Source organism: Barbatula barbatula (assembly GCF_947034865.1).
Source record: "Barbatula barbatula genome assembly, chromosome: 9".
Lineage (NCBI taxonomy): Eukaryota > Metazoa > Chordata > Actinopteri > Cypriniformes > Nemacheilidae > Barbatula > Barbatula barbatula.
The window spans coordinates 19,682,246-19,708,449 of record NC_136772.1 but is presented as its reverse complement, the minus strand read 5'-3'; the positions used below and the strand labels follow the sequence as shown (position 1 = coordinate 19,708,449).

At 40.3% G+C, this 26,204-nt stretch overlaps 1 protein-coding gene across 1 annotated transcript; it reads left to right on the top strand.

The window, feature by feature from the left end:
* Positions 1–1,045: 1,045 nt before the first annotated feature.
* ptprna (protein tyrosine phosphatase receptor type Na) lies at positions 1,046–26,188 on the top strand (the record flags this gene model as incomplete). The annotated part of the gene is made up of 23 exons (XM_079464879.1): positions 1,046–1,118; positions 3,445–3,495; positions 5,602–5,712; positions 10,240–10,333; positions 10,481–10,634; positions 11,057–11,369; positions 11,621–11,746; positions 12,094–12,125; positions 12,402–12,682; positions 13,455–13,541; positions 13,657–13,736; positions 13,911–13,975; positions 20,369–20,578; positions 21,132–21,344; positions 21,648–21,795; positions 21,934–22,007; positions 22,149–22,226; positions 22,417–22,536; positions 22,636–22,802; positions 25,040–25,093; positions 25,182–25,246; positions 25,323–25,396; positions 25,486–26,188. 23 exons carry the CDS (start codon positions 1,046–1,048, stop codon positions 25,555–25,557), a joined length of 2,742 nt encoding a protein of 913 aa, XP_079321005.1. The 3' UTR covers positions 25,558–26,188.
* Between the last annotated feature and the right edge of the window lie 16 nt (positions 26,189–26,204).

Sequence of the window (26,204 nt, the reverse complement as noted above, 5' to 3'; positions counted from 1 at the left end):
CAGCAACCCACCAAACACACATATACAAATTCCATCCAAGGTAAAATGGCAGTGGAGAGGGTAAAGGGGAGTTACACAATGAATTTTGACAGATTCAAAAATGCAAATAAGATCACCTTTAACATATTGAATATTTAATAATGCCGTCATGTTTAAAATAAAATAATTCAAAGTAATTCACTAGAAAAATAATCAAAAGATAATGGTAAGTAGCATGCAAACAAATAAGACACAACATTCTTAAAAACAATTTGCCCTGTATTTGTAATGAGACACGTCGAACGTAATATTTTGCATGCAGGAAAATAATGATTATTTTAACAATATACGTAGTTGCAGTATAATGGAAAATTCACATGTATGAGACAAGTGCTACACTGACAGTATCTGAACAGTTGGCGGCAGCATAGTTCTGCTTCATCAGATGCACAGTCAGCGCCCTTAAAAATATAATTGTTACACTGAATCAGTGGCATATTAATAAAGAATAAAAGAGGATGACTATGACATTTTAATATCAATATATTGTAATTATCTACTGGTTTGACATGTATTTGTCACATGTTTGCCAATAGTTTACTCTTGGGATTACGGCCTACCTACTACCCATTCTCCAGTCTCTAAATCAATATGCATTAGGCATTCAACCACAACATCATTGTCAATCTTATAGATAAACCAACAGCTGGATATGTATTATACAGTACCTACGTGAGACCTCGTATTCTCCCTTTGCCTCCACATAAGACACTTCACAAATCTCTCGATCTCGCTATGACGCAATTGCGGGTCTCCGCCACACCGGAGAGCGCGACTCCCGCTCCGGATCCGCGCCATAAATTCTGACCATCCGTAAATGTCTCCGTATGTTTATGATTGCCTAAAACGAAAGCCCACCGTTAATTTGTTTTACCCGACGCGCCCATCACTTGTGCTACAACCGTTTAGCACGAGCCTGCGGCAACGACGGGCAAAATGTGGATTTAAATACCCGACGGAGGGCGAAAAATAACGCTTGAAATCAGTGTGCTGGATAATTATTACGATGCATCCGCGAGTATGGAGAGCCCTGTTTTTTATGACCGTATTCTACCAGCTGGGGATGGCGGGCAAATACGGTAGGCTACGTGATAGTACCAGAGAAAGTGTTAGAGAAATGTAATAAAAGATGCTTACATCTCTTGACAGAATTTTTTATTGCATGTACTTGAGACAGACACTTGTGTGGTTTTTAAGGCCTATGACAATTATTTGAGTGGATGTTTATCATTTTGCCTCTTTGTAGGTGTGTTGAGCAAATGCAGCGAATTGCGTCTTCCCGAGGGTATTTTTGTAACGTTATGTGACATGTGGGATGCGTTGGGTGTAGTCATTTGTTATTCTTTTGTTATTTGTTATAGGTACATTCATATTCCCTTTAGCTGTTTGGGTGGTTCGTTTAGTCTAAACCCGAGAACTGTATTGCACTGTGACCATTTTCCCTAAACATGCAACAGAAGTTCTATAGAGTTAAACGACAAAGCGAACTGTAACGCAACTGGTGGGAATGAAGCGCTTAGAGGCAGGCAGTCATTTCAGCACCACGGAGAGGGGCGATCTTTGTATCTGGTTATTTTCCAAACATTCATCCATCTCATGTGTCATTATAAGCTAGCCTATGTCTCCATATGTCCCTTCCCCCTTAATTATAGCATTATCATGTTAACAACAAAACAATATTCATTACTCCCCTTTCTCTGGTCATAGAAACAGCATCGTATTCTCTGTATCCGTGGCGACACGTCGGGAACAGGGACCTCTTTGAAAAACATGCTTCTGAAATGTTGTAAACCTGCACACAATTATTTTCACTGTTAGTGTTGCTAATGCACATCCTATGAAATATGCAATAATACATGTGTTCCAGTATTTACACATTTCTTGTTTACTTTGTTTCCTTTTTTCCTATTTTTCCATACTTATTTGTCCTTCTCTACTTCCTGTCCTAATATGTATCTACTGTAAAGCTGCATTGCAACAAAGCAAAATGAAAAAAAAGGAATAACTTAATTTATTTTAAATTTAAGTGTGTTATTGATCTCTCGGGTGCATCTCCCAATGTTTGAGTCGTGGTATGGGTTTCTTTAGGTGGCTGTCCTTTATGAGCAGAATTCTCACTTACTGTTTCAGTTAGAAATCCTCAGGCAGTAAGTTTTAGGGTTTGACGTTTTGACGTTTTCATTTTCCAAGGACGAAAAGTAGTATGTTTGCTATCCACTCTTTAATTCCAACAGGTGCATCTGTCTCTCAATTTATGACTCATATTATTACTTGTTTTGGGGAGCAGTAGCTACTCAATTGGTCTGCCACTGCTGGAATGGGAGTTGTGCTATGAGAACATAAATACAGCTATCTGCGCTACCAAAAGCAGTCACAAAAAAGATTAGGGTTACATGTTATAGTGTGTAACATAGCAACATCTGGATAGAAAAATGCAGAATATTAATTTACTTTAACGAAAAAGGCTAAGTGGTACATTTTAAAGAGTATAATAGTATGGATTTGCACTTTGTGTTTGATGCTGGTTAGTATGTTTTTGCAGTTTTTATCATTAATCCAGGGTGAGTCTAACAGTAAAGCTGTCCCTTGATTTTCACTAACGTGGTCACTCAAGAATCTCAGATATGGAAATGTGAGGTTTACAGCTCCGTCACATTCAGTTTATCTATAATCTCTATGATAAGATTTGAGACTGTTCAGATCAGATTAGTCTAATCCATTGATCTAACTAGAAAACGTTTCTTATTTTGTTTATAAGATTTTTGATAGCTATGTCCCACTTATTATGGTATGCCTTATGCCCTTAATGTAATGCATCCACATTAAGCCAGTTCTGGCTTTATTTCTCCCCAGTTTTATCAGCCTGACGTTTTATCTATGTTTGTCCTGCTCTGTTCCCCTGACAGCAGTGCTGCTGGCCAGTCTGGTGTTTCCCACACAGACACACACACTGATCACACAAACGTACAAACACAATTACAGACCCATGTACACAGTCAAGCATAGTCAGGTCATGCTCACTGGCCGTTATGTCGCACTTATTTATTTGATCAGCTGTGTTCAATACATGCACATAGCTTTCCTCGTCATTTCATCAACCTACGCTGCAGTTCTAGGTCATTATAGACTAACATTTATTGTCATTGACCAATCTTGATTCATTATTGTTTTAGGTTATGTTCTGATGATGTGACTCTCATACAAGAGACAGAGTAAGCAGGAAAGACAGACATGACAAGTTTTGTTATCATCCCATTGATGAGATGTGTTGTGGAGGAAAGGTCATATAGACACCATGAGTCTAGTCCAGACTAAACAGTCTAAAACGGATTTCATTTAATCCATCTTATTTTTCTCTCTTTTTCACTCTCCCGCTCACTCGCTCTCTCTTTCCCTCACATACAGGCTGTTTGTTTGAGAAGAGGCTGTGCTCCAGGGAACACTTCTGCTCTGATGGTGAGTATCACACTAGGAAAGCGGCATTGCATGCTGCTCATAGATACTGTAAATGTGGTCCGGATCATCACCGGTGTTCTGCCTCTTTATTTCATCAAGTTCTGGATGATGGCTTGATTCAACAGCTTTGATACACAGAAAGCGCTAAGACACAGAAGATACACACACACGGCTAAATCATGTACACTACAGGAACTATCACATCAAACAGTTCTTATTAGTCAACAGTAATGAATGCTGTGTTGTGAAAGGAAATGCTTTCGATTTGCGTCAATACTTCATGAAGCAATAGATGTCCAAATGGAGATGATGTGGGGTCAAAAACGTCGTTCTTATCGAAGGCAAACATTTCACAACCAATTATATCATCTGCAACAAGAATGAATTTTATAATATTCTTCTGCCGTCCTTACAGATGTGCAGAAACAGAAACAGTGCTGAATCTTATTTATTTTATTATTGATGTTTGGTACTTTAATTCTTGGATTTACATGAAACATTCTGTTATTAACAACCTATTAGACATTTTGATATAAAAAATAGAAACCCCCACAATTTCACTTCTAAATAAACATTTCATGTATGTAATGTAGTTTTTCTCATTGTGCTAGTCTAGTGCTAACGAAAATGTAAAAATGCCAGACTGGTATCACAGTCTCACGTATCCCATCTGTGATTTGTACTCCTCTCTGGGTTTCACCTGAGAGTGTATTACACGAGCCACTAGTATTCTGTCACCTGCTCTTCTCTCTCACCATCAAGTCCCGCCCACTCCTGCTTTGTGTCCCCTTGGCAACGGTGACATCATCAAGCCCATGTATGCTGGTGTACACCCCCACAATCACTGATGACTCACTACCCGTTGCTTACGCACAGAACTGCGTCTCTGCTGGGCATCCAAATGCATTCATACGCACACATGCTTACGTATACTGTATATAAACACACAGAAACCTGCCGATTCAAAAGAGTTTACAGAAACCCTAAAGGTCCCTTTCAAATGCATTTCAAAGGCTTGTTTAAAAAACACAATGATGGTTTTATGACTTTTCTGTTTCCATGGTCATAAAATGATGAAATACAGGTGTATAAATGGACTGTATGTGCTTTTTTACCTGCATATAGTACATATCAGAAATATAGATGTGTGCTAAACAAATAGATAAAGAATATATAAAAAGTGCTTAATGCCTTTTGAACTGTTTACGCTTTTGGCCAAAAAAGGTTTATAGACTTTAGTTAGATGTCCTAAATAAATAATTAAAATAATTAAATAACTCCATAAGTGTCTTTCTTTTGATATTTCAGGTCCTTTAAGACAGACTCTGACAAAACATTTATTAGTTGTGGAATGTATTCATGTGTGTGTCTGCCCACTGTAATGTTTACTGATCATGTGAACATGTGAAGGACGTTTGTTATGTTTACAGTCTGAGAGCTCATGTATACATGATACATTCAGTCTGTTTGCACCGTGTGAGTTACTCTCTCATTTATGTCATTATTTCACGAAAGCGAGGCAGTGACATCATCTCTCTTGGGTCACTCCTATTGCAATGTAATAATCCACCATGTATTTCCAGGCCCCTGGGCAACTGATCTATCTCCCCATATTTCTCTCACATCTCCATCTGTGCTATAAATAGCAGTGAGTCATGTTCACGGATAGACCTGGTCTCAGATGTATAAAATGGCAGGGTTCATGCTTGGAGCTCATCTGCGTTATGGGATCAGCGCCTTCTTTTAGGTCTTTTTATAAACCAAATAACTGGAGGTTTTGTCAGAGATGAGTCAGTGGTATGTGTGTAGGAAGCGAGTGTATATGAGTGTGAGAGTGGGGGCTGAAGATGCTATGGGTGTTTGTTAGTCAAGTGGCTCATTTTTCCTTTTGAGATATTTTGGTTGCAGCATTTTGATACATTTACGGTCCCCCGTTAAGATGATATTTTGATTTTAATATTTATTATTTTATATATCTAATGACAATAACTTTGCTAAACATGATTTATTTCATAGGCTAGTCAGACATTTTTTCAGCTGTTTTCTCTTATATAGAGTTTGATCGCTGTCGAGTGTGAATGATGTGTGTGTGTGTTTGTGTTACAGACAGGCTCTTTGGGCAGTGTCGGAGCTCCAGACATGAGCAGGTTCAGTACCAGGCCTCTGTTCCTGTTCTTCAGAGACTGCAGGAAGTTCTCAAACAGTTGATGATTCAGGGTACGTTAATCACCCAGCACGCACATTTACACAGCAAACCACACAATAACACATTTAATGAATTGTGCTTTCTTTCAGTTTCATAATTTTTTTATGTAAGCATAATTACGGCATTTTTGTATTTATACACATAAAGATCGTGCGGGCGCTGCCGACAAAAGAGCATGTGTTTGTGCTTGCGAATGTTCTGCCCTCCCACTCCCTGGCTGTTGTGATTTCTGTGTCCCAGTGGTTTAATGCAGCAGCGGTAACAAGTGCTCAAATAAAGACGGGGTTCACAGAATTCTAGCCAATCAAATGACAGAGACCACATAATATACAGCTTATCGAACTAAGGAAGACAGAACTTTAAGCCAAACAAATTGAAGGAGCCAGAACTTACTGTCGGTATGCTGGCGCCTAACATGCGCAAATTCCAATGCAGGGATTTAGTTTTAATGATGACCGTGTCGTGTAGTGAGATGTAAGAAGGCAAACATAACGAAGCCAACGGTTTTAAAATAAGAAATGTCAAATGGTAAGATACAGAGATGCAAACTACTTCACTTCACAACAGTTCTGCTGTTGAAAACTGGTTTGTTGCATAATTTAAGACGTGTTCGAGTTAGCATGTCTTAAAAAACCCACTGAAACAGATAAGATTATAAGATTTGAGGCAAAAGATATGACTGTGTGTATATAGTCCTTTTTATTAGCATGGAAGAATTCAATGGACTGCAGAACTATCATCACGGGTAATGAAATTATAATTTGTATTCAATGTGTAGTTTTTAAGCTACTTACTTATTAAGCCCAAAGAGTGAATGTTTTCTTTTTGATTTATAAATCCTAAACACTTTAAACAACATTTGTTAGCAAAGTCTAGTCACACCATGTCATGGTCAGTTTAAATACATAACCTTATATTACCATAAATACTTTATATTAAATGTACATGTTTAGGCAGGCTTTTATGAAATATTGATTTCTGTTTGTTGCTGTAGATGCCTTTACTGTTTAATGTTTTATTGACTTGCAAGGTGGCATGAAAGGTCTTAAAAATATTTACATTTAAAAATTATAGTTGCTTTAGAATGGATTATGCATCAGTGTGTTGTTGTGTTATTGTCACGGTGTCGTGCCGGATCGAGACAGACGAGAATGCAGGCATACAAAAAACGGGAAACTTTTAATCACTAACACAGACTGGTACACAAAACGCAAGACAATCAATAACTGACAATGGGAAAAACGGAAACACAGAGTATAAATAGTCTTTGATAACGAACAATGATGGCTGGCAGGTGCGGGAACAGCGTGATCACAAATGACGGCCAGGTGCGGGATAGTGAATATAAGTCCATGGGGAAAAACCGGCAGGGAAACGGACGGGAGTGTTACAGTACACCCCCCTCCCCAAAGGCGCGTCCTCGCGCCAACGAAACACCAGGGAGGGGGGGTGGGCAGCTGAGAGACTTGTGCGGGACATACAGACTAGTACGGGACAGGGAGTCTCTCAGCTGGGTCCGGAGACTTGGGTTCGGGCTGAGGGTCCGGAGGCTTGGGTTCGGGCTGAGGGTCCGGAGGCTTGGGTTCGGGCTGAGGGTCCGGAGGCTTGGGCTCGGGCTGAGGGTCCGGAGGCTTGGGTTCGGGCTGAGGGTCCGGAGGCTTGGGCTCGGGCTGAGGGTCCGGAGGCTTGGGCTCGGGCTGAGGGTCCGGAGGCTCGGGCTGAGGGTCCGGAGGCTTGGGCTCGGGCTGAAGGTCCGGAGGCTTGGGTTCGGGCTGAGGGTCCGGAGGCTTGGGCTCTGGGCTATCCGGGGCCATGGAACGACTGGTGGGTGCCGGGCTCCCCGGATAGGCAATGTGCACCCCCCCAAAAAACATTTGGGTTGGCCCCTGGGGTTCCTTGGGCTCTGGAGAGGGCTCGGGCACGGGTTCGGAGGCCTGGTGAGGCTCGGGCACGGGTAGGGAGGCCTGGTGAGGCTCGGGCACGGGTACGGAGGCCTGGTGAGGCTCGGGCACGGGTTCGGAGGCCTGGTTAGGCTCGGGCACGGAGGCCTGTTGAGGCTCGGGCACGGGTACGGAGGCCTGGTGAGGCTCGGGCACGGGTACGGAGGCCTGGTGAGGCTCGGGCACGGGTTCGGAGGCCTGGTTAGGCTCGGGCACGGGTACGGAGGCCTGTTGAGGCTCGGGCACGGGTACGGAGGCCTGGTGAGGCTCGGGCACGGGTACGGAGGCCTGGTGAGGCTCGGGCACGGGTACGGAGGCCTGGGGAGGCTCGGGCACGGGTACGGAGGCCTGGGGAGGCTCGGGCACGGGTGTGCATCGGGGCGCTGGCACGGGTGTGCATCGGGGCGCTGGCACGGGTGTGCATCGGGGCGCTGGCACGGGAGTGCTTCGGGGCGCTGGCACGGGAGTGCTTCGGGGCGCTGGCACGGGAGTGCTTCGGGGCGCTGGCACGGGAGTGCTTCGGGGCGCTGGCACGGGAGTGCATCGGGGCGCTGGCACGGGGGTGCATCGGGGCGCTGGCACGGGGGTGCATCGGGGCGCTGGCACGGGGGTGCATCGGGGCGCTGGCTCGGAACACCAGAGGGAATCCAACTCCCGGAGTGTCTCTGGTGCGATCAGGACCGGTAGCTGTGCCTGGGAAGGCCGGGGATTTTGACCCTCACGGCCTTCCATATTCCGCTGCTGCGGAATCTCAGGAGCGCACTCGCGCTGCTTGCGCTGTAGTGCCCGCCGACGTGGATGGCGCCGACGGGACTTCGTGGAGGAGTGAGGCGCGGTCCCGGAGTGAGTCAGAACAACCCCCACGCGGATGACCGGTACCGGACGCGAACCGCTCAAGCCACCGTCCAGCTCCCCAACGCGGTCCACGGATTCCTCCCCCGGGAGAACCTGATTGATCAACTCCTCCAGGGGAAGGTCGTCCGCGTACGGGAGCAGAACGGCGGCGAGCAGGTCGTCGTCCAGACCGGTCAAAAACACACGGTTAAGTGTGGGATTGTCCCAACCCACCCGGTAACACACCTCAACAAACTCCTCCACATACCTCTCCAGTGGCCGTCCGTCTTGAAGAAGACCCACGAGCTGGTCCACTGGAGAGACGTAGATGTAATCCATACTGGTCAGTTATTCTGTCACGGTGTCGTGCCGGATCGAGACAGACGAGAATGCAGGCATACAAAAAACGGGAAACTTTTAATCACTAACACAGACTGGTACACAAAACGCAAGACAATCAATAACTGACAATGGGAAAAACGGAAACACAGAGTATAAATAGTCTTTGATAACGAACAATGATGGCTGGCAGGTGCGGGAACAGCGTGATCACAAATGACGGCCAGGTGCGGGATAGTGAATATAAGTCCATGGGGAAAAACCGGCAGGGAAACGGACGGGAGTGTTACAGTTATGTTATGTTGTGAGTTGGATTTTGGGGGCCGCTCCTGCTGAAGAAGTCCAGGGCCACTTTTTACTCCTAGTCTGTCCCTGGTTATAATTTTACACAGTAGCATTGTTAAAAAAACTACAATCACTTGCAGCTCTTTTGCAAAGGACTAAGTAACGTTTACATGTATTCACATTTATTTAAAATATATTACATTTTTATTTACTTTATTCAAATTTATGAATGAACATATTTATGAAGGGAGCATTCAGCATTTTGCCTTAAGAGCCAATAATTCCACAGCTCTATAACAACCGAATAAGGAGTAGGAACTGAATTTAAATTAAAGTATACACAAAAGCATTGTATTGTCGAAGTATTCAAATAACATTTCTTTCACACATGATATCTGGCATTAATTATTATTTAAGAAAGTAATTTTGCAACCTAATAATTTGTTTTTATTTCAATTAAAAGAGTGTTCATTTTAACATTTTAAACAGAGTTAACATTAAAATGTTGTATACAACTACAATTTTGTGTGATCTTAAATTTTGTGGGAAATTAAATAAACAAACAACAAAATGTAAATTATATTACTTATTTAACTAATAAATCATATAACAATCTAGATTTACTTTTATAAAAGATTGACACACAGTAAAAGTTATTTTAGTTAGCTATAAGTAGTTATTTAATAAAAAATTGCTGTCGTATTGAGATATTAAAGATTGTCTTGTTGACGGTATATCGCAGAACTGACAGTTACATTTGTAGCTTAACTGCCAGAGCATTGTGCTAGTAATGCCAAGGGTTTCATTCCAAGAAAATGCCTTGGATGCCAAATGGATAAATTTTTCAGAGACTGCCCCTAATATTTGCCTCTTCATTGTTTTTTTTACAAATCCTTACTACTACCACCATACTTCTGGGTACAGTAATTTGTGTCCATATCTTGGAGTATGTGTTTCACAAAAAAGCCATTACATCTCAGTGTCAAGCTGTTATCGATCATACATGCATGATTTAGCATCTAAGGTTTCATACTTGTTTTCAATCTGAAATGCACACCCACAGACATTTTAAATACACACTCATTCCTATTATGTACAGGATTGTATGAAATATTTGTCTTTTGTTCTGTGTAAATGCAGGATTCTCCTGGCAGGATGACATCACCCAGCACATCATTGCTAAGGAGCTGAGCCGTATCCCTCACACACGCACACAAAAGACCCAGAATGTGCAGTGAGTATAAATATTTTCAAAACAATAGAATGATAATGCACATAATGGACAGATCATTCCCACGAATTATTTTAGTGTTCAAGTGTTCATCTCAATTACAAAATAGCTAGAACTTGTAGATTTCGTGTAATTGACTGGTTTTTGCAGGTCACCACAGCCTGCAGCTAATAAGGGATTTTCCAGTTCTAACTCTGAGCCTGCACCAGCTCAGAGCTATATGGACTATATGATTTTAGACCCCCGCCAGTCCTCCTCACTTCGGATGCAAGCCCTGCCTATGGACCCATACTCATACCTACAGGTACAAAAGGTGATATGGGATAAGTTTTTTACATTTATATACACAAGTGAATATTTCTCAGGGTGGGTCTATTCGTGGGACCAAGGCATTCATCAAAAAGTAACATGCATAAATAACAGAATTGGTTTGGACAACAAATATTGTTGAATAATTATATGAAGAAATATAATTAACTTTCAGATAAGTTATATTGTCTGCCTTTGTCTTAATGTTTTCCAGTGTGGTATTATTCTTTTAAAATTATACACAACATTATATATTACTCAGATATTTCTTGTGTGTCAACTATAGCCCCAGTCTCTCCTGCAATAAAGAGAAGTGATGTGCAATTGTTCCTGGAAAGCAGCATGAAAAACCAAGCCCAGATTTACTGAGCATCCCCATTGACTTTGAAACTCATTGTTTTCATTGTTCCCTAATAGGATGGCATGACCCATTCTCTCCAAACTCACACCGGTGTGGGGGGATACGAGCGACCCTTCTCCCGAGACGGATCTCAGCAAAGAGACAGAGACCGTCAGCTTCTGGAAGATGCAGTGTCTCTTTACCTCTCCTCCTCACAACCCTCTTTCCGCCACAGGGGGGCAGCAGCCCTCCCCGCGGCCCCGTACTATGAAGATCTAGACTTCCCATTGGACTATGGGGAGGACTACACCCCACAGGAGCAACCCAGCTCATCCCAGAACACGAACAAGAAAGTTCCTCAGGACTACAGCTCTCCCGCTGGACTTGACGGTGAGTTCCAGTCTGGTGCTGTGTGCGTTTGCTTTGTAGGTGTATAGCTTGTGCCCCCTTAAAGCTCATAATAGAAAGTCTGTATGTGCACTATAGATTAAACTGGAATAAAAAAAATCATTTTAACCTCATTTGTCATTTGATTACTTATAGAATCAGTCATGGTTACGATGGGTTAAACTTTAGAATAGAATTTCACGTATGTTGTCGGATTCTCAGTCATGTGTTTGTACGTTGCCTGTGTGTTATAGATGAAACATTGGCACAGCTGGGCCATCTGTCAGAGGGTTTTGGGGGGGACCCACGAGACCTAAGCCCTCAGCAGATAAAAAGACTCACGTTACTGTTACAGCTCCTACAAAAGATGGAGAACACAGGTATGGCATAACCCTGAATCATGCACAAACGCACATATACCTGTAGTATTCGCACTTAGATGTTTACTGCACCTAAATGTTTACTTAAATGTCTGTGATCCACAAATACAAATTTTACAGGATCCAGAGTAGCTCTACTTGGTTTGTTTGTGAGGCAAAAACAACATCCAGTTAATAAAGGAATCAGACAGATGATAAATAAATAGAAAAGATCGAACAAATGTTATTGTTTTTTGGATTAGCAGTATCTTTATGCATGCAAAACACAGTTTTTAATCTACACTTACTTGTACAATATAATTGTTGCGAAAAGGCACTGTTTATTTTTTTGTGTTATTCTTTCTCAGATCAATCCCCAGGGACAGCCACAGTAAAAGAGGTGGGCTCAGTTTCCCAGTTTAACATTTTATAGATTTGTGGGCCATATTTCAATGTACGTAAATGCTTGATCAAAATGTTTCCCGGGATGTGTTTAATAACATTGCTTTTAACGCATAGTTGAATGAGTCAACTAACAACACTTTTCAAATAGCTTTAAAAGCTCAAGGGAGCCATTCATGGGCTGTATACTGCAGTTTCAAGTTGATTGCATGTTTCTGTTTAACATTAACAACGGCTTTATAAAACAGCATAATATGGTTTGTTTTCTTGACAGACAATTGTAGAAGGTAGCAACAAAGTGACACAGAAAGCAGTCAAACCCCCCTCACCTGTCTCAGCTCTGCCCTCTACCCCAACATACCAGTGGATCCCCACTCAGCCCCCATCCACACCAGCCCCTGCAACTGTGCCAAAGGAAGACAGTAAAAGCACATTGGCACCCACGCTGTCACCAAAAGACTTGGATTTGAAAGAGAAAACAGCCAATGTCCTTAAAGCCGGTAAAGACGGGACACACAGCAGGGAGGAATATGGCTACATAGTGACTAATCAGAGGTACGAGACACTGTTTCCTGTTTTAATCCTGTATGATTAAATTCACCCGAAATGTTCTCTGTTGGAGGCATTGACATTTGTTCCGAAGCTTTTTAGACATAGTTCCTTTTGCCTTAGAAAGGTGCCATGTCCTCATTTTATACTTAGGTTAAACAACTGATTAGACTTTTACTTTCTTTTCGCTTTAAAAGTAACTAATGCAATGAATATAATGACAAGCTAATATCAATTATATAACAGGTTTCTACAATGATGTTATATTAATGTTGATATACAACAAATCTGGAAATATTTCTGGATTCTGGAAATAAATCTGGATATATATTTTTTAATTCTCACGATATTAGTAGTGAATTTAGACAAATTATGAAAATATCTAGATAGTTGTTTTTGATTTATCTGCTCTAAAATGTTTAACTGGTTGAAAAACTAGTCTCTATAAATAAATAATTTAAAATGTTCAATATTCACCGATTTACATTTTATCGCAAAAAGTTTACAAAGGGTATTTTCAATTATGAGATATATTCAATGGGAGTACATTAGATCTAATCAACAATTGAAATATTTTATTAGAAAAACAATTCAATTAATAGTTCCTTGAATATATATTTACTTGTTCCCTTTACATATTATATGGTTTTCAAACATTTGAGAGTCTAAAACTTTCCTGATCCGCTTTTCCTCCCTCAGTGTCATGATTGTCTGAAATGTTGAATGTTTCTTTAAATGTATGGAGTCTGTGATGTACATGCCTGTGATTTTCCTCCAGTCCCTTAAGTCTGTATGATGGGGTGAAGCTCCTTGAACTGCTGGCAGAGAAGATTCATCTCTCCACGAGCAGCTTCATCAACATCAGGTGAAGCGTGTGTTTGTGTGTGTGCGTGTTTGCCCTGCTGGACAGTGAAAAACAGAAAGATCAGTGAATACAGAGACAAAATCAAAGCAGCTGACGTCTCTGCTCATGTCTGCAGCGTGGTGGGTCCAGCCCTGACGTTTAGGATCAGACAGAACTCTTTGAATCTCACCGCAGAGGACGTGGCCAATAAAGCAGGTGAGTGACAAGCCTTCTCATTTGGGCAGTTACTTTGCGAGAAAAGGTGTATTTTCATTCATATATCATCTGCTCATTAACTGAGAAACTGGGCAGACTTTTATTAATTTTGTTATTCATAGCACGCACACAAACACACACAAACGTCTTTACCTCATTGTTTTACCTTTGCAGTTGCCGAGAAGAATTTCCTGGAGGGTGAGACGGGTTTGAAAATCATCCAGACTGGAGTTGGGGAGGTATAAAACGCTCTCTTTTTTTGTGTGCCCTAACTGAAAACCCCCACATTTCACTGTGATCAGCAGGTTTATGGATTAGTGAGTATGTTAACCTGTTGGTATAATGAGCCACTCTTTTCTTGTCAGTCAGCACCAAAATTGCCCGTACAAGTCATTATTCTCCACATAACAGCCCTCATCAACCAAACACGGACCGTTCTCATTGAAATTCATAGATTCTACAGTTTGTCCATCTATTATGCACAGATCACGGACCGAGATATAATTTGTCGTTCTCATGAATCACTTTGGCGTTTAATGCCGCGCCGAACAAGGAGGGCATTGCAAACGAAATGTTTTTTGAAATCTTCACCGTTCATCTCTAACTGTCCCTACTGTACACTTGTGCCATCTCAAGTCCTCAGCGTTTTTCCCCCCCGCCGTGCCTCATTTTTCTTTCCCTGACTCATTCTTTCTCTATGCGTCTCATGCCATTCTCCCCTCTGCCATTCTTTGGGTCCTTCTCTTTTTGTTACCTCTGTCTTCGACCCCTCCCCGTCCCCTTCTGCCTCGCTCCCCCACTTTCTTGGGTGGCTTTTGTGCTCGGCGCATATTGAGGCGTTGCGCTCTCCCTCGCCGGCTCCCTTTTCACTTTGTACAGCTGTTGCGGGCCCTTGAATGCGGAATAATGTCTTTTGTTGCATCCGGCTGCTCATATTTTTAATTATTCTTTCTTGCGCCTTTGTGGGCCGTGACACTTTCTTTGCCGTGAAGTGCATGGTGCATGTGCGCGTGAGCGTGTGCGTCTCCGTCCTTTATCTTATAATGTTCTCTCTCTGCCTCAGTAATGAGACCTGCTTGCACCTGACTGGTTTTTGTCCCTCTTGTATTGGGGACAAATGCTTTTCTACGCAGGCTGTTTTTTCTCGCTTCTTACGCTTTCTGCCGCTTTCTCCGTTTGTCAGTCTCTTTCTTCGCTTTTCTTTAATGCATTCGAGTTTTTCCCTCCCACGGTGACATACACAGCAGTGTCCTTTTGGTGCTCCTACTGAGATCGATGAGGATACTTTTTGAAATGCCCTCTTGGACGTGTATGTTTTTTGGATGTTTTTAAGCTTAAAACGAACAAATATAAACTTAAAACACACTAAACACTTATTATTCTATAAATCATTTGTTGGTATAAATCATTTCCTATATTCTCCACGGCTTATGCATTCTCATGTATCATGTTCTTTGGTACGATTATTCCAGATGTGGAGCCTCAAGATTTATGTTCTTGCCAAACCATATTACTTACAAAACCTTTCGGGCCCATGGCACTTTTTTTACACCCCATTCGGTGAACCCCCTCCTGCTCCTGTTGCGTTTTTTTCTTCCTGCCTCTCTCTTTCTCCCTCTCTCATACGGATGGCCTATCCAGGGCATCACTGCCACCCCTCACCCCACCATTTTACCATCAGCAACATGTGGAGCTGTCGCTACGGCAACGCCGTTTGATGTGACAAGTGGCGGCATTGGTTGAATGGGGCTGAGAGGCAGCGAGGCCTTCATACGAGTCGGACACAGCTCTCGGGGAGGCACATTCTCGCTCTCCCCTCCCTTTTTTGTTCTTCCCTTTTCTTTTCACTCATTTACCTTTTCGCTCCGGCACAACTCGCATGGCAATCTTTCCTCCACTTCGCTTTCTCACGACTTTTAAACACGACGTAGCCGAAGCTTTACTGGTCTGACCAGGATGCTTGGAGTTTGAAGGCGCTCGAATGTGTGATACAGTCCTGCGTTTTGTGCGGCACGTATGAAGGAAAAGGGTTTGCATCTAAGCAAGATGTGTGTGGGTGAGTTCTCTTCCAATACTTATCCTCCTCCCCATTGATGCTGTAGGCCTTTGGTGATCCTGAGATTCCATATTTTGCTGTTATTGTATTCAGCTGATGTTTATGTTTCATTTTTTTTGTATTTTAAAGTCATAATCTTCTTTATTAAGATTCCTTAGATTTAAAAACAGTGTCTTTTTGAATAATGCCCAAAAATTGTCTGCATATACTGTAGATATAGATATAGGCGCTGTTAGTTGATAGAAATACGATACAGATGTAATTTATTGTTCGTCCTGGTTTAATAATTTAAACATAATTTAATAAATTCTTGTGAAGATATTTTGTAAACAGTTTTGGGGATATTTTTTGTCCTTTTCATGTGTTTAAACTGTAGGTTAGATTAGGAAGATTAACATGGCATTAAATTTACTTGTTGCTGAAACAGTTTTCATTTTTCTTTACTCATAAATTCTTTGAAATATTAAATATAATATGAACTAATCGTGGATATTTATTATTTAAACTCAGTATTTTATAAAACATAAGAAGATAAATATGTTCTGTAAATGTTTTGTAAGAATTCTAAAATATATTTAACATAAACCAGCTTGGGCAACTTCTAACACTAAAACTTATAAGACGAAAAAGATATCCAAAGATCTGTTTCTGTTTCTCTCATTCTGCAGGGATGCAATGAATTATGAATATTCTCAATTTATTAGATTGTTTTCATAAAATTCAGGATGTAACTATTTTTCAGAAAGCCCAAGTTCAGATAGACGGTTATATTTTTGCCTCTTCTGTTACATTATAGAATGTAGTCATAATGAAAGATTTTAAAATTAGGCATGTGGATATATAGGGACATGAACATTTTTAGAAAAGTATGAGAATAAAAATCCTACAACAATATGAAACAACAATTATGCACATGTATTTGATCTCAGTTTACATGGAAGTATGCAGCATGGCATACAGATGCGTGTGTGTATAGTATGTCTGTGTGTGTCATTGTATACTGAGCTTGATGAAACATTTTGTTTTTAAGAATTGTGTGCTATGTTGAATAGTGATGTCAGGTGAACTGGTTGCTGTGGTAACAGGGCAGAGCAGGCAGGATGAGTGAGATGATGTAATCCATTTGTAGCCATTGCAAGTGCAACTAAGTTCACACTATTACTCACGGTTTCATTGGCTTAAATCATTAAAGGCATTATATTAAGGAAAAATTACTCGAATAAAGTGGATGTTATTTTTTCAACCATCTTGATATAAAATTGTGTATACCCTTATAATAAAAAAATATTTAATCATATTAATATTGCAAAGTTTCCCTTTAAAGAGTAAAAAAAGAATGATATCAGTTTTTTCTTCCTCTTTTATTTTAAATACATTTCTCAGACAAAAACAGCTGGTATGAACGTCTGTTGCTCGAAAGGTGAAAGAAAAGGCGAAAAAATCTTCCATTATAAACAACTTTCCAAAGGTTTATAGAGCGAACTTAATGAAAAACCTAAATTTACTGCACACCCTCTGCTGTGTGATATAAAAGCAGAGATGCCACAGCGGCGATGTGAATTTCGACGAGTCATAGTCTGAACGATTCTAGCAGATAACCGCGGTCCTGCTGAATTGTAAAATCAATTCACGGGGAGTGAATGGCACAGAAGATACATAATGGGACAGACAGGCTGATGAAATCTTAGATCACCGAGAGTCTCAGAGATGGTCTGCACTTCGTTTCTGACATCTCGGCCGTCCTTGAATTGCCTATTGTGATTCAGAGCGCGAAGCTCCTGGTGATCTTTACCCCCGAGAGCTTCCAAAACAAACAAGCCACGCACACAGGCATGCGTGTATCTTTTTTTTCTGCGAATGGGGTCAAAGAGGGCGGTGGAGGTCAGAGGGGTCACAGGGAATGGCGAAGGGGTCCTGGGACCCTGAATCCTATTTTCCTGCTTCTTAAGGGAGCAGATGTTTGAATTATGCTTCCTCACCCAACAGCTTATTGTTGTTTTGGTGGTATATGCATATGAGTGTGTGTTTTGTGTTTTTCCTTACAGAAATGCAGCCTGTATCAGTATATGACCTCTCTTGTGAGGTTTTTCTCAAATATATTCTCGGGCATTACCCTCCTTTTACTCTCTCGAACCCTGTGACCGTGCTCTCTTTCCTTCCTCCCCATCTGATCAGTTGCCTCCTCTCCCGCTTTTTCTCCTCGTTTCTTCGCCTGCCCCTCTCAGACCTCAGGGGGCCTTTGTCCTCTTGTCCTAAACCAGCTCATTTTTCCTGCCTGCCCCTGTGCTCCATTCTAAACGCCTGTCACTCTTCCTTTCGGGGCCCCTCCGGAGTAGCAGGTGAGGCGCCCCACACCCCTTATCTGCTTCCCCATTGTCCTTCAGTCCAGTCGCGCACCCTTGCTTCAACACCACCCCCCTGCCACTCCTTCACTCTCATCTGCGGGAAATTCTTCGAGCTTTTCAGGCGAAAAGGTTGAATTTGAGTGGGAACAAGAGGGACTTAAAAAAACGTGCGAGGAGCAAAGAAGGAGAGAAGCCAGGGAGCGGGTGCGAGGAGGACAGAGATGGAAAATGCGAGGGGGGCATCTTGACCTCTTTGTGGCAGGACTTAAGTGCTCATTCACTCAATCTTTTGCTAGCTCAGTCTTAACAGTCGGCTGTATTCTGCAGAACCTGTTTAGATGGTGGTGGGGTTTCAACCTGAAGGTCTGTTCCACTCATTGCACACGGCTTACGAAAAAAATAGGTGTGAAAATGACATCTATAGGAAGAGCAAATTGTTTAGAGTTTTTGTTGCGGCTATTTTCACACAAAGAGTTTTGCGGGGGCTTTGATTAAAGCAGCAATTTGTACTTACATTTAAAAATAAGTTATTAGCAAGTACATAAACAATCGGTGTGGAAAACATCCTCCTCACGTTATATGTTATACTGTACGTTTAAACTGAGATGGTGATAGAGAGGCAAATAAGACATGTGCAGCTTTAAGTTCTATGGAAAAGTTCATAGCTAAGGTTTATTTATAACTGCATTCAGCAATGACGAAAAATTGAATTAAATCAATTCATGCAGTGTTTTTATTGGATTGATTTAGGTAGCAGTTTGTGATCTAGTTTAAATGATGTTTCTGCTTTGTTCGTCCTTTAGATATTTTGAGGCTGATATTATTTTTTTAAATGTAACTAATGATTTAATAAAACAAGCAATAATATATGTACAGCAATAAAATACATATGTATTAAAAAAGAATAACAGATTAAAGCTGTGTTACATTTTAATCCCCTCGTGGCTTTACGGTATGTAATTTCTTTTCAACGATTATTTTGCTTTCAAAAATATATTTTTCACAATAGTGTTTTTGCAGTTTTCTCTAAGCTCTCACGCGAACCGAAACAATACAAAAATGAATTAGAGTCAACATATTAATAAGATGTGTAGCTACTGTATTTAAATGACATGGCGCATTTGAACGATTTCGGCATTCTGATAACATCGTATCTCCTCTCCTCCCTCATTTTCTTTCCTCACGGTGATGGCCATGGATTACATTGAGCATTCTGTTGTTGCCATGGTAGCGCTATGGCCTGTTCTTCCCTGCTGAGACTCCCAGACACCATGGCAACACCAACAGGCAGGGGTTGGATACATGGGGGCAGAGGGCCAAGAAGGCGGGTGCATGACATCAACAATCATTGCAAATCGTTGCGTTCGGTCCATTTTTCATTGATGCACCAGGAGAAAGGAGTGTGGAGAGAGAGATCAATTGAATAAAAATAAATGAGAGTGAGCAAGAGAGACCCTCAGAATGACTGACCCTGCATTGTGTGGGGGATTTCCTTAATTGTTTACTCGCTGGTAATTATTCAGAGGGGCGGGCGGGTCGGTGACTTTCTCTAATTGTTTCAGGGAGTTGAGTAGGGCTGGCACGTGCCGCCGCGTGTGTATGAGATCGTGTGTAAGTTGCCAGGGTAATTAGTCGCTGATGATAACATCCAACTTTGTTCACACAAACAGAGAGAGAGAGGGATGAAGAGTGTAGGGTGGATGCTGTTTTGTAACTGGGAAAACACCTCAGAGGTGGGGTTCTAATATCTTTCATAGTTCAATTATGTTTTGTTTAACTGGATGTTTCTATTAAAAACAGAAGACGAAATGAACACAAATGAGAAAATGTTAGAAATGCAGTTGGATGACAGAATGAACTGATAAATTGAGTATAATTTCAGGTTGTTGGTTTTGGACAAATGTAATGCGAAATACGGGAGTTTTTTTTGAGACTTCAATCTTAATATTTTGATTCTTGGCAAATCTGAACAGCGTTTGAGACATTGTCGAGATCTTTTTTAAATCTCTAGAGGAAACAAGTTAATTTAAGTTTCATGCATTCAGTCTCATTGCTATTTAGGAATTTTTTACTTTCATTTTCTATTTCTTGTGTTTGTGCATTATGACTTGTGGAGATATACCAACTTGTTATGTGTAAAAAATGTGTATTATGGAATTTTCTGGCAAGATTTATTTATCATTTGCATTGTTTTAACATTTACAATATTTTAATTTTTCTCCCCATCACAGAGGAGCGAGGGGCGTGGCCTGCCCCAGGCCACACGGGTAGGGGAGGGTTCACGCGGAGTCGTGCTGACAATGGTCGCTATGGCTAGTGTTGGCACGGTGTTGTTGGTTGCCCTGGCAATTGCCTGTCTTCGCCACCATGCCCGTCAGTTAGCTTCCGGCAAACTGGGTCTGGGACCAGAAGCCGGGGCAGAAACTCACTTTGATTACCAGGTACACTGATAAACAAACACAGAAGCTTATACACAGACACAGAAACAAAGAGACACAGAGAGAGAGTGTGTGATTAAAAAAGGAAAACACATCACACATAACAAAAAGAAAAAATATATATATTTGTGTAGTATTCCTCAAAGTAATAAAGTATCATTATTAAATATGAATAAAGGGAATAATCAAACACAAGGAAAGGTTTGACTACATTTTACCGTATTTAAATATGTTTAAGATAAAAGCCTATGAAGTCAATATCATTTTTATAGCAATTTAAAAAAAAATTAATTGGTTACTGTGTCCAGGAAAAAACTCTACTAATCTACAAAAGAACAAGGCAAATCACACATTACAATAAATGTAAAATTGAAGTCCTTTCTAAAAAATATTTTATCTTTTTATCTATTATAAACATTAAAATACTGTATGATGTTATCAATAAAAACACAAATTGCATGGTTGGTATCAGTGTTTTCTTTAACATAATACAGCAACGATTAAGGAAAATGTAATGGTAAACGCTCATCAATATTTATTCCTCCTCGTCTCTCAGGAACTGTGTCGCCAACACATGGCTGCAAAGTCATCGTTCACCCGTCCGGAGCCCGGCGGTCGGCGGGGGACCGACACATCTCGAGTCAGCAGTGTGTCGTCTCAGTTCAGCGACGGGCCGCAGCACAGCCCTAGCTCTCACAGCAGCACACCCTCCTGGAGTGAAGAGCCTGCCCAGTCAAACATGGACATCTCAACTGGACACATGATACTGGTATAAACATGCACACATATAAAAAGGATATTACTTGTGCAAAATGAAATATATATATACAATATACTAACTATAGACGTATATAGCCGTTCAGCACTGTGAGTCTAGTTGATAGATTTTCAAGAGTAACTTGCACAAAATGACTCCATATTAAAACTTTAAGAATAATTTAAAGGGGAAACTATTACACGTTTCATGTTGTGTTTTAGTTATATGAGGTGTCCTTAAATGCTTTAGAAATTATATAGAGAAGGATAAGACATGGCATTCAGCTCAATGCTTAAGTACACTTCTGTTGTCCAGGCGTATATGGAGGACCATCTGAAGAATAAGGACCGTTTGCAGAAAGAGTGGGAGGCTCTGTGCTTGTACCAGGCTGAGCCCAGCACCGTCTCTATCGGCCAGTCTGAAAACAACATGGAGAAGAATCGCTATCCTGACTTTGTGCCCTGTAAGAATCTATTTATTGCAGTGATCTTATTCACAGTATTCATGCAAAATATTATATAAAGCAACTGTAAATGATTCGATAATTAGTTCAATATTTTGTAACTCTAATCCTGATCAAATGTTGGGGTCTGTGTTTTAGATGACCATTCACGTGTAAAACTAAAGGCAGAGACCAACCCCTCCAAAGAGGACTACATAAATGCCAGCACCATAGTAAGATAAATAACAGATCAAATCCTTCTACAGCTGTCATGTGTGCTGGAAAAGTAAACCATTTTTTATGCAATACACTTGAATTTGCAAATGTGATGATGTCACATGTAAATGTCTTATTATTGTTCTCTTCCTCATTAGATTGATCACGATCCACGTCTGCCTGCATATATTGCAACTCAAGGACCTTTAGCACATACTATTGCGGATTTCTGGCAGGTAAAACACATTTTCAAATTCAAGCTAAAATGTTTGTATCTAGTTTCTGATATATATATATGTATGAATGTATTAATATATTTGTCTCTGAATTTGTATAAGGCTTATAATATAACAAAGCGTGCATAAAAAGTATAAAAGTAATATGTATCAGAGATAAATGTTTCGTCTTGTACTACGCTTGTGATAGATGGTGTGGGAGAACGGATGTACTGTAATAGTTATGATGACAGCTCTGGTGGAGGATGGAGAAAAACAGTGTGAACGCTACTGGCCTGATGAAGGATCGTCTCTGTACAATATCTATGAGGTGAGAGACGTCATTCACTTTCAGTTCGCCTCCATTTCTCTTGTGGCTTTTCATTTGTTTGAGTCTATAAGTGCCTTTATCTTTCTGTGTATCATCTAGGTGAATCTTGTGTCTGAACACATCTGGTGCAAAGACTTCTTGGTTCGTAGTTTCTACCTGAAGAACGTTCAGACTCAGGAGACGCGCACCCTCACCCAGTTTCACTTGCTGAGCTGGCCTGCGAATGGCATTCCCTCCTCCACACGTCCACTGCTGGACTTCCGCAGGTACTGCCACAGCTGCATGCATTCAATACTGCTGATATATTAACACACATTGTGATATGACTACACGTACAGCGGCATTTGCTCACAGGAGGCAATTGAAGCAGCGCGCCTCCATTAAAGATTTTGATGAGAACACAAAATCCAGGTTTTACATTTCTATGTAAGCACAATTTTTATCTTTATAAAAAATGATTTCTTTTTACGTTTGCTTCAGCTCTACTTTAAAAAGTACATTTGATACTTAAGTACACTATCGATGTTATTTTAAGACTTTTTCTCAAGTCATATTCCGAAAGGTTACTTTCACATCTACCAAAGTAAAATACTGGCGAGACATTTGTACTTTGACTCAAGTATTTCTTTCAGGTACTTTAAACATCACTGTCGTGTTCTCATTTAGCATCCTATAGTGGGGTTTAAATGTAGGTGGTGGGAGTGAGATAAAGCGAACATTTACGTGAAAAGAGACAGTGCTTCCATTGCACTTTGATTGGCTCATTTTCATGTCATTGCAATAGTACTCGCCTATTGTTTCTAATGTTTCTTTAGATTGGCCTGAACAAGTCAAACTTTGGGAATTTGGTAGACTAATCACAAAAGGGAAAACTCACCCAGGCAGACCACAGCACTGTTAGGCCGTCTGAATCAAAACAAACTGAAAATGAACGCGAAATCAAATTATTTTAGCCACTCAACCACCATAATACACTCCTAAAATAAAGGTGATAACAATGCCATAAAACAAAATTATTTGTAGAGGTCCTTTTGACTCTCTTTTAGTCAGAACATTTGACTGAATGATTCTTTAGGGAACCGAAAGTGATTGTTCTATGGCATTGCTGAAAATAGTAATATAACGGTTATAATAATAATGTCAAAAATTGTTCCGGTTTTCTTCCCACCTCTGCCTCGTTTTCGATTTCAACTTAGCAGCGGAGTGAAATCGCTCTATTGACATCTCTGTTTGAAACATAAAATTACAGGTTGAAGTCAAGACGACATTTCGTAAAGTATATCTGACTTTTAGCTCAAATTGTAAATCATTATTATTAGAAACAGGATAAGGATACTTTAACACTGAGATTTTTAACACTGACTTTTCTTTCCATCCTCAATAACTGATTTTTGTTTATTTTTAACCCTAAAGTAACAAATTGCAGCTTTAACATAAGAAGTTAGTTTAAACTTAAAATGTGTTTACTTAATTTATCTAACCATTTGTTAGTTTAAATAAATGCTGAATGTTAAAATGGTACTGTAGGTCTACATTAAACTGCATTATAGATAAACAAAATATGAATTGAACAGTTCTTAAAGGGATACTCCACCCAAAAATGAAATACCCCTACCAGTTTTTCCAAACCTGTATACATTTCTTTATTCTGTTTAACACAATTATAGATATTTTGTAAATGTTATCAACTGACATTTCTGGGACATCATAAACTACCGTAGGAAAAATGTAAATAGTTAAAGGTGCCCTAGAACTGTTTGCTTTCCTAAATTCTTCAAATATCTGTGTTAAATAGAATATTTTTTTTCCAACTGATGTCCCAGTAATGTCAGTTGCTAACATTTTTCCAAATGTTTATCAGAACAAGGAAATTCATACAGGTATTCATACTTGATGGTAAGTAAATCATTTAATTTAGATTTTTGCTTTAAAAAACAAACCCAAATTCAGAGGTGAAACTTTACACTCTCACAGTATATTAGACATCCACCATACACATACAGTAAGGGTCCGATTCGAACACATTCCACAAGCCTCGGTTTACACGCCTCGGGTTCCCTTAATATCTGTGAATGTTTTTCAAACCTTGAAGATCGCTTCCCTGAGCTCCTCTCCCTTCCGTGTCTCTTGGAGCTTCTCAGCTTCTGCTTTACCTTCTTACCTCGCTCTCTCCTTCCAAGTGTCTCTTTGGTCTCTGTGGGTCGCTGGACGAAGCACACCTCCCAGTGTCATTTTTGTGATTTGCAGCTAGTAGTCTGGGTCCAGTTGCATAGTCACAAAAATGATCATTGGTAGGTGTGAGTGCAGCATGGGTGAGGACAGATGCTCCATCATCCTCTTCCCCGCCTCCCAGTCCTCCAAACAAGGCTGATCTTTCATCTTCTCTTGCTGACAGGATGAATCGCAGTTCTTGACAATTACGCTTATTATAACATGCACAGTTTCTCTCTCCTTCAAAATCTTTTCTAATCTTTGATTTTGCTTCATGCATCTGTTTTTCCAGAAAAGTAAACAAGTGCTACAGAGGACGTTCTTGCCCAATAATTGTGCACTGCAGGTAAACAGTTTAGGGATGGGTGGAATATGTTTTTTAAAGTTTATATTTGGAATTGAATAACATTTCAATTGTTCAATATTTGAAATAGTGATGGAACTGGCAGAACTGGCACCTACATTCTTATCGACATGGTTCTCAACCGCATGGCAAAAGGTAAACACATCTTTATACTTGTTGAAATTGATTTAGTTTCATTTCATTTTACTCATTGCCTGTTTGTATGTTTTAGGTGTAAAGGAGATTGATATTGCTGCAACTCTGGAGCATATTCGTGATCAGAGACCAAGTATGGTACGCACTAAGGTATGTATACGAAGTGCACAATTTCGCTACATGGGCCTCTTACAAGGGAGAGCATATGTTACAAGAGAGATAATTTTTTTCCTCCTCAGGATCAGTTCGAGTTTGCACTGACAGCTGTGGCAGAAGAAGTCAATGCCATTCTGAAAGCCCTTCCTCAGTGAGCCTCCACGGTGTCTCTATTCCATTATATCAGGTCATGTACTTCTATCATGCGCACCTCATTTGAAGACAGAAATGCAAAGACCCCATGAAGTCGCTTGATGACTGTAGTTATCTGTCTTGTGTTGATGTATTTCTGTTGAAACTGGAAGATTGGTTGGGCGTATGAAAGAATGCATCCCCTAAATAGTGAAGATGTCTAATAAGAGAAGTTTACTAATAATTGTGTTCGTTATTTTGCAACCCTAACTAAATGTATGTTCAAAATCAAATATCTGCAAATTATGTTTTTAATTCAAATGTATATTTAAAATATCTGCAAATGATCTTTTTAACTTTTTTTTAAGTTAAAAGTTTAAGTCAAAGCTGACGGACATCGTCATAACACCACTTGATTTTCTGGGGTCTTTAAACTTCACTCGGTTTGTAAAAGAATGAAAGATTTGTGTACGTAAAAGACATTTAACATGGGCCTTATAGAGTTTCAGGGAGAACAGACATCATCATTTTAAACAAGCTTCACACAAATGACAGTAACTTAAAGTGATCTAAATTTCTGATGACTAACAGTATAATGTTGTTTTTTATATAAATATATATATATATATATATATATGCCGTATATATATATATATATATATATATATAT